This window comes from Amaranthus tricolor, chromosome 3 (genome assembly GCF_026212465.1).
Source record: "Amaranthus tricolor cultivar Red isolate AtriRed21 chromosome 3, ASM2621246v1, whole genome shotgun sequence".
Lineage (NCBI taxonomy): Eukaryota > Viridiplantae > Streptophyta > Magnoliopsida > Caryophyllales > Amaranthaceae > Amaranthus > Amaranthus tricolor.
Window position 1 is genome coordinate 11355552 of NC_080049.1, and position 13909 is coordinate 11369460.

Consider the following 13909-nt stretch of genomic DNA (forward strand, 5'->3'; position numbering starts at 1 on the left):
GTATATTCTCAAGTGTATTTCATGTATTAAATAACTTACACATGCCTTCTATATTTATAGAAGAGCATACAACCATTCATGAAGTAAAATGTCACTTCAAGAACCGCAACATCGATTCACGAATCAATGTCGATCATAAATCAATCCGTCCCAATATATTCAGTTAATATAATCATATTAACCGTAGGTAGTTATAGCATAACTAACAAAATCGAATAAAACGAACATTGCAAAAACCAGCGCGAAAGTCACGACCAATGAAAAACTTCGCGACAGGTGAAGAAAATTGCGACCTGCGAATTGTGTTTTATCCAAAACAGAATTGCTTTGAAAACTCGTGACCCGCGAGCCTTTTTACGATCCGTGAAAAACACTTTCCACAAAATTAGCAACTTTGCAATTTTGGAATATTTCCAATTAATTATTTATTTAATTAATTTATTTGATTTAATTAATTTATTATTTTTGATAACCATTATACTCTCTAAATGACACCAAAGCAAGCGAAACCTAACATGTGACGTTAAAGTTAAATGTTGAAGATCGCACAACCCTAGGATCATGCATATTGGAAAATAAAATACAATAGAAACAAAATTATTAAATTAGTTGTTTCAAATTTTGTATAATATCTTTTAGTTAGTTAAGGAAATATATTTCCTATTTAATTAAGACTCTATCACATATCATAAATGTTAGTCATTAAGTATGTTCAAAATTCACAAAAACACAAGTAATGAAAGAAAAAATATATTTCTCTATTTAGCATTGTCAAATGATAGGTGTTTGTGATAAATTCAGTAAATGAAATCGACAATTTTACTTTTTTGGGCGTCCGGAACTGGAGGTGGGTGAAAATTGATCGTCGTCTCCCTTCAAAATACGTAAAAATTAAATATCCTTGTTGATCACACTATCAACGTAACAGAGTTCCCAAAAACCTTAAACTTCTAATAATTTTTAACGTCCTGGCCTAATATTCTTCTCACGTAAAGTTCTAACTTTGCCTCTAACCGTTTAAACTTCTTGTTCTGAGTCAGATTTTGTGTTTGATTTCATCATAACACTACTACCAACACTATCAGCAAGCTCTCTACCCTTTGTTTCATAAGGAATTAATAACACTGCAATAGCTGAAGCAAATGAAATGCCTGCAAAGAGTAAAATTGCTGCCATTTGATGACATCCTTGTACCAAGGCAACTGCCACAATAGGACTCACCATTCCTCCTATTCTACCTATTGAACTTGCTGTTCCAAACCCTGTATTTCTGACTGATGTTGGATATATCTACATTATGAAAAATACATTTTAAATAAAAGTTAAGTGAACTTATAATAAAAAATAAATTAACATATAGATTAAATTCACACAAAAGCTATAACCCCAATTAAAAACAACTTGCTCAAAGCTAACCCAATGAAACAAATTCATGTTTATAAGAACTTAATAGGAATGTCACAAAAAAGACAAAAGCTCTACACAACTGGACATTATTAAATTTGAGCTTAAGGTTAACTTGATTATATGACCAAACCTAAATTAAAATCGAATTCAAATTTCTTTTTGCTTAAAAACATCTCACTCCCAAGATTGTATAGTGGCTCAAATGAGCCACAGAATAACAACCGTACGACAATACAACGTAACACTATACTGTTGTTATTTTGGATAATGATATATCATTATATTCACACTATTTATTAATTTTATATTAGAAAAAATTGTCCTAAATAATCTCACATGTTTCTCATTTGGTGTGAATTTTCATAAACAGTCCTTACTATTGATTTTTTCTAAATAACTTGTCAACTCGTAACGTAGTTATGAAGTGTAACAAGTAAAGTAAACTTTGGAGGTAAAACTTAAAGTTGAGCAACTACCCATAACGTTTCGGGATAATTATAATACTTATCGAAAACTTTATTTACCCATGTTGAGAATAAATTAAATATTTCATAAACATATACAAGTGATTTTTAAACATGAAGTACATGTTACATAACTTGTTACATTTACAATAATTTTTACCCAAACCTTAAACTATCTTAGATAAATCTTTCCTACACTATAATAGATCAATTTGGGGACAAAGATCACCTCCCAACAACTAAAACTAACCAGCTATAGCTACCCCATTCTCCTCCATTGCATGCTTTTTATTCACTTACACACATAAGCTAAATGTTCTACCCAAGACTCCCTCTTGTCCTGGTCAATGTTGAGCATCATTACATGCATGCAAAGACCAAATACAAGGGCTAAAGAATATGGTTTTTTCTGTAGAAAATCAGCCCCTCCATCATCTTCATTTCACTTATAAATTATCACTTAATACACTCCCAAACTTATTCAAACAACTTCCCTCAAATACCTCTAGAAGTCCTACATGTTTTCTACGACAAAATCTCACTAAAACCACTTGAAAAACACCTATTTTAGAGCATAATAGCTGCTGTCCAGATTAATAAAATCATCATATACTCCTCAAGGTATTCATATAAACACATACAAGGCTATCTCTAATTACCTCCAACAAAAATACTTTCATTTCCTTACAAAAACACTTACAAAAAGACTAATTATATGAAGTTTATGAACATAAAAAATTCATAAAAATATTATTCATTTTATTATACTTTATTTATATCACTTTGGAGCATTCTTACAAGATATTATAAATTCAAGTTTACAAACTTTGTTTTTACAACTTATACTAGAACAAGTACATATAAAAATGATTTTTGTATGAAATTTTTTTCATAAATCAAGTATGTTATAAAGATATATTTTATGACTAAAAAGAGGAAAAATCATCACTTGTATAAATGTATAAAATTTGGAAACTAACAAAATGTATTTCCGCAAACTTATAAATTTTCTTGCTTTAAGGATTTAAGTAAAATTATGGGACTTAATTAAGCATATTGCTCAACATAATAAGTATACTCCAAATATGTCAAAATCATCACAAGTATTAGTCTAACAACTCCAACTAAAGAAAGTTAAGTGCATGTTAGAAATCCAAAATTATTATTGATTTTTGGATGAATGCAATATGTTTAGTTGAAGAGTTGGAGTTCAGATTTGAAGGGTAAGGATCCGAAGTTGGAACCACTTCTAAGAATGCATAGGAGCTTAAATAGGAGCTTGCGGAATATTTATATAGGCTTGGGGTCGAAGTATGTTTCATGGGGTGACTTTTAAAGGATTTAAGAACAAGTTGGGAAATTTTGTGTATAAACTTGTTTTTAAAAATTAAAATTCCCAAAGAGAAGTTCTTAAATCTTGAAAAATGATGTCAAAATGATAATTTTGAGTATGAAATAATTTATTACATGTATATTGTGGGCATCATGCATGTTGATTTTATAAATTGTTGTATGTTTAAAGGCATGTTTAACACTACTTAAGTTATTGTGGTGGAAATGATTATATGAACTTTGAAAATATTTGAAATTCATTCTAAAAGAAATTTTCAGTAGCTATATGTTAAGAAAATCTCTTGGATACTATTTATTGAGATTATTCGTTAAATTGATATTTTAATGGATTTTAAGGTGTTAAAATACTCTTATTATAAAACATGGTATTAGATGAACTCTTCACCATCAAAAATAATTAATAAAAATATATTATAATGTCTCCAACAAGATTTGGCCAGAATATATTTAGTTTGGAATTTTTTCATGAGTTTTGAGTAATCGTTAAATTGTTTAATGGTAAATTGTAAAATGGTAAAATATAAAATAATTACCAAACAAAGACATATGGAATTGAAATTTTTATCACATACTCATATGGACAATAAGTAAAATTGGTAAACGTTTGGGAAGGTTTCGTTGACATTTAAGAACCTTAATAATTTTTACTCAATTATTAATAATCAGTAAGTTAGAAAACGGTAAAATATAAAATAAATACTAAAAGATGTCTTTTGGACATGAAAATTTTATGAGAAATTTATACAAATAGTAGATACATATTCAAAATTTTATATGGATTTTCATGACCATGTATGGACTTGAATAAATTTTATTTGGTTTATCGATAAAACAACGATATTAATTATTAAAAATACCCGAAAATTATATACACCTTAAAACAACTTCTGAAACATCATAGAATTTTTATAATATTTTATTCGGACTCAAATAATTTTAAACCTATTTTATTCTATTTATCGATAAAATGTCTATACAAAATAATAAAATATCATACATAGCTTTTATAAGACCAAATGACCTAATGAACATGTTATATGACTTCTGGAACTTTGGTAAAATTTTATAAAATAAATTATTAATTATTTACTAATTTATCAAATTAATAGAAAATATTTATTTATTAAAAGGTGTAATACTATTAATTAAATTTGGGTAAAAATAGACCTATATCAAAAATTTATAATTATATTAATAACCTACTGCCTCATAGTATGAGATAAGTTTAACTTAGATGGTTTATAAATTTTACGGATTTAAGACACCATTGAAATAAATATCTAAATGTCGAAAATAATCTTAAGATCGTTGTAAATGTGCATAACCAATTATAATCTGATAGGACAACCTTAAATTCATTTTAAATAAGGTATTATAATGACTTGATTAATTTGGGCCTTGTTGGAGAACTAATATGTATTTTGTAAATCAATTATCGATTTTGTTACCGGCAAAACTATCTCGTATTTAAGAAAATAGTGTTTTATGAAATCTTCTGTCATAATGATTTTATAGACTTATGAATCATATCCTAGTTGTTTTGAATGAATTTCAAAACCCTTTTAAGTTATTTTTACTTTAAGAAGGATTGAAACAAAACATTTTAGTGGTTTCCTTGAAAAATCATATTAAACTTTAATCACTTTTTGAACTTTAATTACTTTTTGTTACGATGCATTTCATACATGCTAGTGATGCCCCAATATAATACAAAGGTTATGTTTGATGATATGGTTATGCTAATCATGTTTTACCCATGTGGAAAATATTATGATTTGATTTTGCTAAGTCGCAAATAAAGTATGTTTTGCTATGTTGCAAATAAAAGATGTTTATCATATAGAAAAATTTAATATTTTTGACTTTCAAATGCTATTGAAATTACAAGATACATATTATATACAAAAATGTTTTAGCCTAAATGGCGGGTACATATGCCCAGCAAATGTTGTGTGCATGATTAAACGGCTCACCGATGTTGAGCGTGTATTGTTCACAATACCATTGTGTTACACTTGCCGGACATGTCGCGGACGGTAGACTGACTACCAAACGAGTCACAAGATGACTCACAGAGTACCCATATAAACTTATGATATGAGTTTGAAATTGATTTGGATCCATTAAGATCTAATGATTTATAATGAAAAATGAGTATTTGAAATGACTATAGAGCCATTGAACTGGGCTTGAATGATAATTTGATTTATCAAATGAAAAAACGTATTTCAAAATGTATTTACTCAAATAACTTGTTTATACTCATAACTTGTTTGATGGACACTAGTATGTTTATACTCAGCCTTTTTGCTGATACTATGCTTTGTATGTTTTTCCAATGGTTTTGTTTTTAGTGTAAACCCCTATGGCACCTCGACGGAGAATGGATATGCGAGCGGAAGATGAACCCGAGTTGAAGTATGTCTCCCCTTTTGTTTAGATCTCTTTATTGTATTTGAGAGACTATTAGTTTAGTTGTTTAGATTTAGACTATTTTAAAGATGTAATTTAAACTTTGGACTTATTTCGATTTGGTTGTAATTTTTTTATATTTTGGACGGTTTAGACTTCCATTATATTGCTTTGGTTTGGTTCAAGTATCTTACTTGGATATTGATTTGACCTTTAAGTAACTCCTTAATTATGTAGGCAAAAGTAAGTTTCCGCTTGATTAATACTAAATTCCAGTTAGTGTTTGTCTTTATAATTCGAGGCGTTTACAAACACCCTCATCATTTTTTCTCATTATACTATATACAAATATTTAGTTTACCTAGTTAAGGAATATTATTGTTAAACAATTTTCTTATTTTCAAAGATAGATTTTGTACATATATATCTACATATTCTCTATTCAATTACTAAAATGATAGAAAATAATTTAATAGTATAGCTAGAGAATGCAAAAAGTGAAAAGTTGTTACCTCTGGAGCGAATATAAAAGCAGTAGTAAAGGCTCCCATAATACATGCTCGAGAACCAAACAAAAAAACAGTCGTCCAAGTTTCTGATTGACGATGGATCACCAAAGGAAGCAGAAATAGGGCACAAACAACCAACATGTTTGCCATTGTTAGTTTACGCCCAAGTCGATCAATGAGGACACCAACCAGGATAAGGCCAGGAAGTTCTTCAACCATTTAAAATACGTCCAAGCACAAAAAATAAACACTAATCTCATCAGAAATCGTCAAAAAAATCAAGATTTATTAAATAATTTTATACAAATATATAAAGGGTGTTTAGTTAAATACTTTATTGAACAATTGATCTAGCTTATTTTGGTTAAAATAGATGATTCGATAGTCAAATCATTAAATACTAGCTTTTAGTAATTTAATTTGTTGAAACAATTTATTTCTATGTATAAGCTAGTTTTGAGAACTTATTCCTAACAGTGTTTTCAAAACCAGCTAGTCAAACACGTTGGTAAATTCAAATAGTCAAATCGGTGACTTCAACTAGGTAGAGGATTTCATGCATTATTTGTTTGTCAAACAACCTTATAAATGGTAACGAAAAAAAAGAAGCAAGAATTAGTTTTTTGGGGGGGGGGGGGGAATTTGCAAGCATTAGAACCAATTATTCCTTAGTTTTCTAGCTATTATATGGACTAAAGACTTGATAAATAAACAAATAATAGCTGATTGAAGTGGTTAATTGGACCAACTGATTTTATTAACTGATTTGACTGAATTTCGAACATGTTAGTGGGACTAGTTTGTAAATTAATTGATTCATAACAATAAGCTATTTGACCACCTAACTATGTCTAATATTAATGATAGACGACATACCAGCAACACTAGTGATGAAGACATCTCTATAATTAATATCAGAAGTAGAATTATGAGTTTGATGAGCTCCTGAATGATTGCAGACACTGTTATTTTGGTTGAGTTGAGTAGTGAGCAAAATGAGTCCATAATATGCAAATGCATTTCCAAAGAACACCAACCAAAGTAATAAAGTTATGGGGAGTAATTTAGGTGAAAGCAACACCAGTAATGATGCTATTAAGCCTGATTTAGAGTCCTTTGGATCCTGAATGAGTGTACCACTTGCAGTTTGGTCCATTTCCAATTCAGAAACAAGAGTACCATCAGGCAATTCTTTTCCATTTAATTTGGCTATTAGCTTTAATACTTGATGGGCTTCTTCTTTTTTTCCTTTTAAACAAAGATATCTTGGCGATTCTGGTGTAATAATGTAAAATATTAACAACATTACTGATGGTAGAACTGATACACCTAGTAGCCACCTCCATCCCATTCGGGGCATTACAACCTACATGGCAAATACTCTTCTAAGTTAATTAGGGAACTACTTATAACTTTTACGGTCCGTTTGATAGGTGGTATTATACGGTGATAATGAAAATGAAAATTAGTGCAATTTTAGTTGAAAATCACTTACTACCTGATGATCATGCTTGTCCAACTTCAACCATCTTTTTTTTTTCGTAAATTTCATTCCAATGTATTTCTATTGGAAAATGTGGTATTAGGTGGTAATGAAAATTTGTAAACAAAAAAACTTTTTTGTGATAAAGGTTTCATTACCATGGGAATGATATTAAACTTTTGATTAAATTTTACACTATAAATCATTGGAAAAATTACTTAAAAGTAATCCAATCTATTTATAATATTCCTATTATAATCCCACCTATTGGTTAACCATGAATAATCTCAACTTTAAGGAGTATTTTCTTAGAGAAAACCCAGTAACCGGATAACTTGCTATAGTAAGTTTTAATTTTTTTTAGAAAAAAGATAAATTACAAATAAGATGTCGAAAAAAATGTTATAAAGATGTTGAAAAAAATTTATGATTTTGTTTATTATTTAAAATTTTTTATGTAAATTTTATTAATTTTTCTATAATTTTAAATTATTTTTTAGTTTACTTTTTTGTTGAATTATCTACTATAGTCGGATTACCTAAGTTTACTTTAGAAAAATACCCTTAAAGTTGGGATTATTTATGGTTAATCAATAGGTGGGATTATTGTGGAAAAATCATGAAAATGTTGGATTATTTTAGGTAATTTTTCCTAAATCATTATCATTACCATCATTTAGTACCAGTAACCACAGGGATCGTAAGAAATAAAGGGATAGTAGTTTAAATAGGAAAAAATACATACCCAAGCCAAGGCAGCCTCAGCAATGGAACCAACAGTCCAAAAAGTTTGAAAAAGAACCAACCAAGTACCCCTTTTGGGAGCAGGTACAAATTCTAAAAACCAAGTGACGAGAACAGGACCAGCTCCAAGGCCAAGGCCTACAATACAACGTGACATGAGCAAGACTTTGTAATTTGGAGCAATCGCGCTCATAATCCCAGCTGCTGTTGTAACTACTGCTGACAACAAAAACCCTTTCCTGATTCAAAATGTAATACACTTCTATTAGTATTTGTTTAGCGTCATTCCTTTAATTATAAATCTTTTGTATAAGTCGTTTCATTTTGAGGGCCAGAGCGAAAGATAAAAAAGATTCTAAAAACTTAAGGCGTAATAACTTATAATATTTATAAATAAAAAAAACCTTAATAACTAGTACTATATAGCAAAAAATATAAATCATATCTAAATTTAATTCAAATTAATATCAACCTAATATATGAAAAAATTATCTTTAAGGCTTAAAAATTTAGAACTCTAAAAATAGCTCGCTTTACCCTTGCTAATCTACCACCTTTTAACTTTGCCTACTATATATTTTCAATTTTCAAGTTGGATAAATGACATCATGTATAAGATAGAATAAAATTCTTATTGCAATTTACTACTAATATCTTTTGTTAATATTAGAATCTAAGTTGTTCAAGTTCATGTCATCATGTATTTATTTGATATTATTAATGAAAAAGCACAAAAAATGTTCCCAACGAAGTATCAAATAAGTCATTATGACTAGAGGTGTACAAAACATGATGCAAAATCGCCGGGCAATAACTATCGCGATTGTAGATCTTAGCAGTGGAAAATATTCTGTTAATTGCAGAACGTATTGCGATTTGTTAATGACGAGTAGAAAAACTATTTTTAAAAAATGCAATTATTTACAACAAAATAATGAAAATAGAAATTTAAAGGATATTCTATATAGTAACATGGTGTTTTTAAAAAATATCAATAGTAGATTTCATAAAAAAGTTCCACAGCATAACATTGTATTGTTATACTTAAAGTAACAATAACATTATTAATTAAAATCATACGTTTTTCTATTAATATGAAATTAATTATGTGTACTTGTCTTTTTTTTCTTTAAATTAATGTAACATTTACCATTTTTATTCCCATTTCTCCTTTATCTATCATCTTAATTCTCATTCATTTCCTTCGACCATGTCCCAAATTCATGTACATATCCAAGTAGCTTTTCATACTCATTTACATATTATATTATTATTGATTTGTCTGATTAATGTAGACAAATTCAATATGTTGGATTTAAATTAGCTAGCTAAATTCCTTTACGACCCGTTTGATTAGTGGTATTAGTGTAAAATTTCATCAAAAGTTTCATATCATTCCCGTAGTAATAAAACTTTGATTAAAAAAAATTTTTTGTTAATAAATTTTCATTACCACCTAATACCATCCTCACAATAGTAATGCATTGGAATGAATTTTATGAAGAAAATGAGATGATTGAAGTTAAACAAGCATAGCCATAAGGTAATTTAGAGATTTTTCAACCAAAATTACCCTAGTTTTTCATTTCCATTATCCCCCATTTATTACCATATACCAAACGGACTATTAATGTAATATATTAATTATAATTAGCAACATAAAATGGGTTTCTCTTACTACCCACCAAAAGTTCCCCAACTAATCTTCTTCCTTCAAATGATCATACTTCTGAACATTGCTATAGCAGATTCCCGACCCAATTATAAAGGGAGGGAGGGAGTAGTTGTATGCATTGACTATTCGTAGCAAAAAAAATATATAAATGTGGATCATCCCAAATGTTCTCACTTAAAAGTATTATTATGTGTATTATGCAAATGTGATTTTGAATCTAAGTTATTAAATAAATTTTATAGTTACTAAGTGTTGGTGACTGTAACAAAGATATTTATTTACATTTATGTGATAAATGTGAAAAATTATTGTTGAAAGTATTCGAGAACTGAAAATAAGAAACGAGAATCGAGAAACTAAAAAACGAGTTTTAAAATGTAATTTTGCATATTTTATGAATATATTATAATTGTCATAGTATTATATTATTGAGGAGTTTGTAGACATGGCTAAATAAAACAATGCACAAAAACAAAATCCCATCCCAAATGTAGTAAAAATAGTGAAAGAAGGCATACCTTCTTCCATAAGTATCTGAAACAACACCCCAAGAATATGCTCCTACAAGCATACCTACGAACACTATAGTAGACAATAGACTCTCCTGTGCTATACTAAGTTTCCATGCACTTTTTAAAGCTGGCCCCACAAATGATAATATCATCATCTCCATTGCTTCTGAAATCCAAGCCATTCCAGCATAGGCTAAAACTAAATATTGTAACTTTCCAAACCCTGTTGCTATTAATGCATCATCCACACTATATGTTTCACCTGAATCTGTCATTTTTACTATTAAATGAATTATGAAAATACTGATCTAGGAATTATAAATGAATTCAGTTCCTGATCATAATATTTATTAAATGAGAATTATAAAAGTAGATTTCAAGAAATTAGATGAAAATATTGTGGTAAAGCTAACCGAGTTAAGTTGTAAATAATGTTTTATAAAGTGTAAAGGTAGTATGTGATCCGAATCCCAAGTTATGTAATAAAAAGTTGAGGTGTATTTAGTTACTTGTTTTAAGGTTATTACTATTTTTCTATTTTTTGGATTTTTTTACTTTGTAAAATATTTCTATTTTTAGGAGTTGTGACGAGATTCATATTTTATTACTCGTTTGCCTTAGTTCCAAAGTGAGTAGAGTTTCCATAGATGTTTTAATTTTTTTATTTTTTATTCAAAATTTTTTTATTTGTAAGAAAATATTATTTTGACGTAGGTGCTATTTCATCGTGTTTGAATAGTTTGTTCCTATATTGATGTGTTAAAGATAATATGTACACTTTATAACTCGTTTGAGTCTCCACTCCTATTATGACATTACCATGTGATTTTAGGATGATATCTCCTTCACTTATGAAGTGTGTGCACCTTGTGCTTTCTCGATTGTATTTTTTCATTAACATTAAGTCTCGTCCAATTTTTTACATATTGTAAATAGTAATTTCACATGTTTGTTTCATTTAGTATCCTTCTTTTATTTCGTGGGATTGTTTAACTAATTTTACCCCAATTATTTATATAACTAATATAGAAATTCGTGTAACACACAAAGTTCTTAATATAGACTTATTCCTCTCTTATAGTATCCTCTTACAAATAAGTTCATATATGTCACATGCAAACTTGAATAATAAAAGTTCGGTTATCAGGCCTGGCCTCATAACCAGAGCACTTTTAATTTTCCATGACCCCCAAACTCGGATCTCCACACACGCCTTTCAATTTTTTCTCAAATTCTTGCTTGCATTGTTTTATACTGTTAGTTGCATTGGTAGTGATGAAGTGTATTATGTACTAATATACATCACAGAGTACTTGAATATGAGAAATAAGTGAGAATGAAGAGGATGGATGAATGAAAAATGAAAATGAAAATGATGAGTGTTACAGTGATTTAAAGAAAAGAGACAACGGTACATACGTAATTTCACACATTAACGAAAAAACGTATTATTGTGAGTAATAATGTTACTGTAGCTTTAAGTACAGTAGTATAATGTTACAATATGAAATTGTTTTAAAGATTTGCTACCACTGGCGTTTCTGATTCCATGGGTGCAACTAGGCATGGCCACGGTCCGGGTTGGTCCGGTTCCGTTCCGGTTCCGGTTCCACCCGGTTCCGGTTCCATTTGGAACCTGTCGCGACCGGTTCCGGTTCCGGGCGGTTCCAAACGGTTCCTTGGCGGTTCATGAGGCGGTTCCAACTCACGGGACGGGCGGGTCGGACCATCGGTTCCATTTTTATTTTTTCTTTAAATATTTATATAATAAAAAAATATTATAATATTGCGGACGTACCTTTGATGATTACTTGATTATTAGCGAAATTCATTGCTTGTCAAGTTGTCATCGTTATTAAAATATATACTAAAAAGAATGAAAAAAATAAATTAATAAAAAATGAATCAATGATAATGTCGATAAAGATGATTAATAAAAAAAGAGGGAGAAAATGGACTTGAACCTAGTACCCAAAGGAATACTAAGCTGCCTACGTATCCCGAAGGAATCAAAGCCCACGTAGTTCTTTTTCATACCTTTTATTTATAGTTGTTGAATGTTGATTTATCGTTGTTCGATTGATCCTATTCGTCTTCGACATCATCATCTGGTTGGTTAGATGCTTCCGCGGACTCTCCTCCTGACGATGATGCAGATGTATCCATCATCATCCATGGATCATCATTGTCGTCTTGATCATCATCATTCCTTAGTCCTTGTGTTCGAATCTCCGCTTGATCCCAATCTTTCTTGCAAACACATATTTGAATACTATGTGGAGCAAGACGAGATCTCTTTTCGTCCAAAACTCTTCTACCTGCACTAAAAGCAGACTCCGACGCAATGGTTGACGCGGGAATTGCAAGGATATCCTTTGCAATTCTCGATAAAATGGGAAATTTTACAGATTTTTCTTTCCACCACTCTAAAATGTTATAGCTACCTTGGTCTATTTCAAAGTGGTGTTTAAGATAACTATCTAATTCTAAATATGAGGTGGAGGAAGAAGAAGATGATCCTACAAAACTATCATCTTGACTCATTATATTAGCTATTACCGAATTATAATAAGAGGGACGTGCCGAAACGCTAGCACGCCTAGACGTATCGCGTTTTGAGTTATATACACTAGCGTAATAATCATAGAGTTCTGCTAAATATTTTTTACATGTTCCTACATAATTATGTACATCAGTAGGGGGGCGATCTAACGATTGGTAGTAAAATCCTATTACTTTAGTAAGGACCTCAGTTTTAAAACATGGGTCTAAAATGGTTGCAATTCCATAAATATAAGGAAAATCGGTAAAATATGCCTTCCATTTTTCCATCATATCTGCAAGAATCGGTTTCAAATATGGGTTAGTATCATTATGCGTATGTTTAAGGAGATGATAAAAAATAGTAATACACTCACTTATTACTAAGTGAACGTTCGGTTCATAAACATATGAAAAAATCTTAGTTGCGTGGTCATACGCTTCTAATATATTATGTACACCTATAGCTAATTCCCAAGTGTCATCAGCTATATAGCTATCTGTACACTCACTATATAGTTGTGTTATAACTGGACGATAAGCAATCGCCTTTCTTAATAAATCGTTGGTTGACCCCCAACGTGTAGGAGTATCTAATGACCAATACACTTTTTTAAGTTGATATTGGTCACATAATTGTTTATATCGTCTCTTTATCTTTCCAATCCTAAGCCACTTCACTATATCTCTAATTGGTTCTAATAAATCGCTTAATTCTTTTATACCTGCTTGGCAAGATAAGTTAACTATATGCGCACAACAACGCATGTGTAATAAGCTACCCCCAAGGATAAAACTAAATGCAGGTT

General features: G+C 29.8%; 1 protein-coding gene across 1 annotated transcript; it reads right to left on the bottom strand.

Annotated features, from left to right (window-relative positions):
* Positions 1–1017: 1017 nt before the first annotated feature.
* Positions 1018–10834, bottom strand: LOC130808350 (organic cation/carnitine transporter 7-like). The gene is made up of 5 exons (XM_057673828.1): positions 10566–10834; positions 8374–8611; positions 7022–7511; positions 6149–6354; positions 1018–1290 (listed from the first exon to the last, which is right to left on the bottom strand). The coding sequence occupies exons 1-5, from the start codon at positions 10832–10834 to the stop codon at positions 1018–1020; spliced, it is 1476 nt and encodes a 491-aa protein (XP_057529811.1).
* Positions 10835–13909: the final 3075 nt, after the last annotated feature.

What these genes read in the sequence shown, in the direction of transcription:
- LOC130808350 (XM_057673828.1), bottom strand. Translation starts at nt 10,834, where the DNA reads ATGACAGATTCAGGTGAAACATATAGTGTGGATGATGCATTAATAGCA. An exon ending in CTGAGGCTGCCTTGGCTTGG is followed by an intron (nt 7,512 to 8,373) that starts GTATGTATTTTT and finishes TTTGCCATGTAG; the next exon opens with GTTGTAATGCCCCGAATGGG. An exon ending in CTTTTATATTCGCTCCAGAG is followed by an intron (nt 1,291 to 6,148) that starts GTAACAACTTTT and finishes TTCATAATGTAG; the next exon opens with ATATATCCAACATCAGTCAG.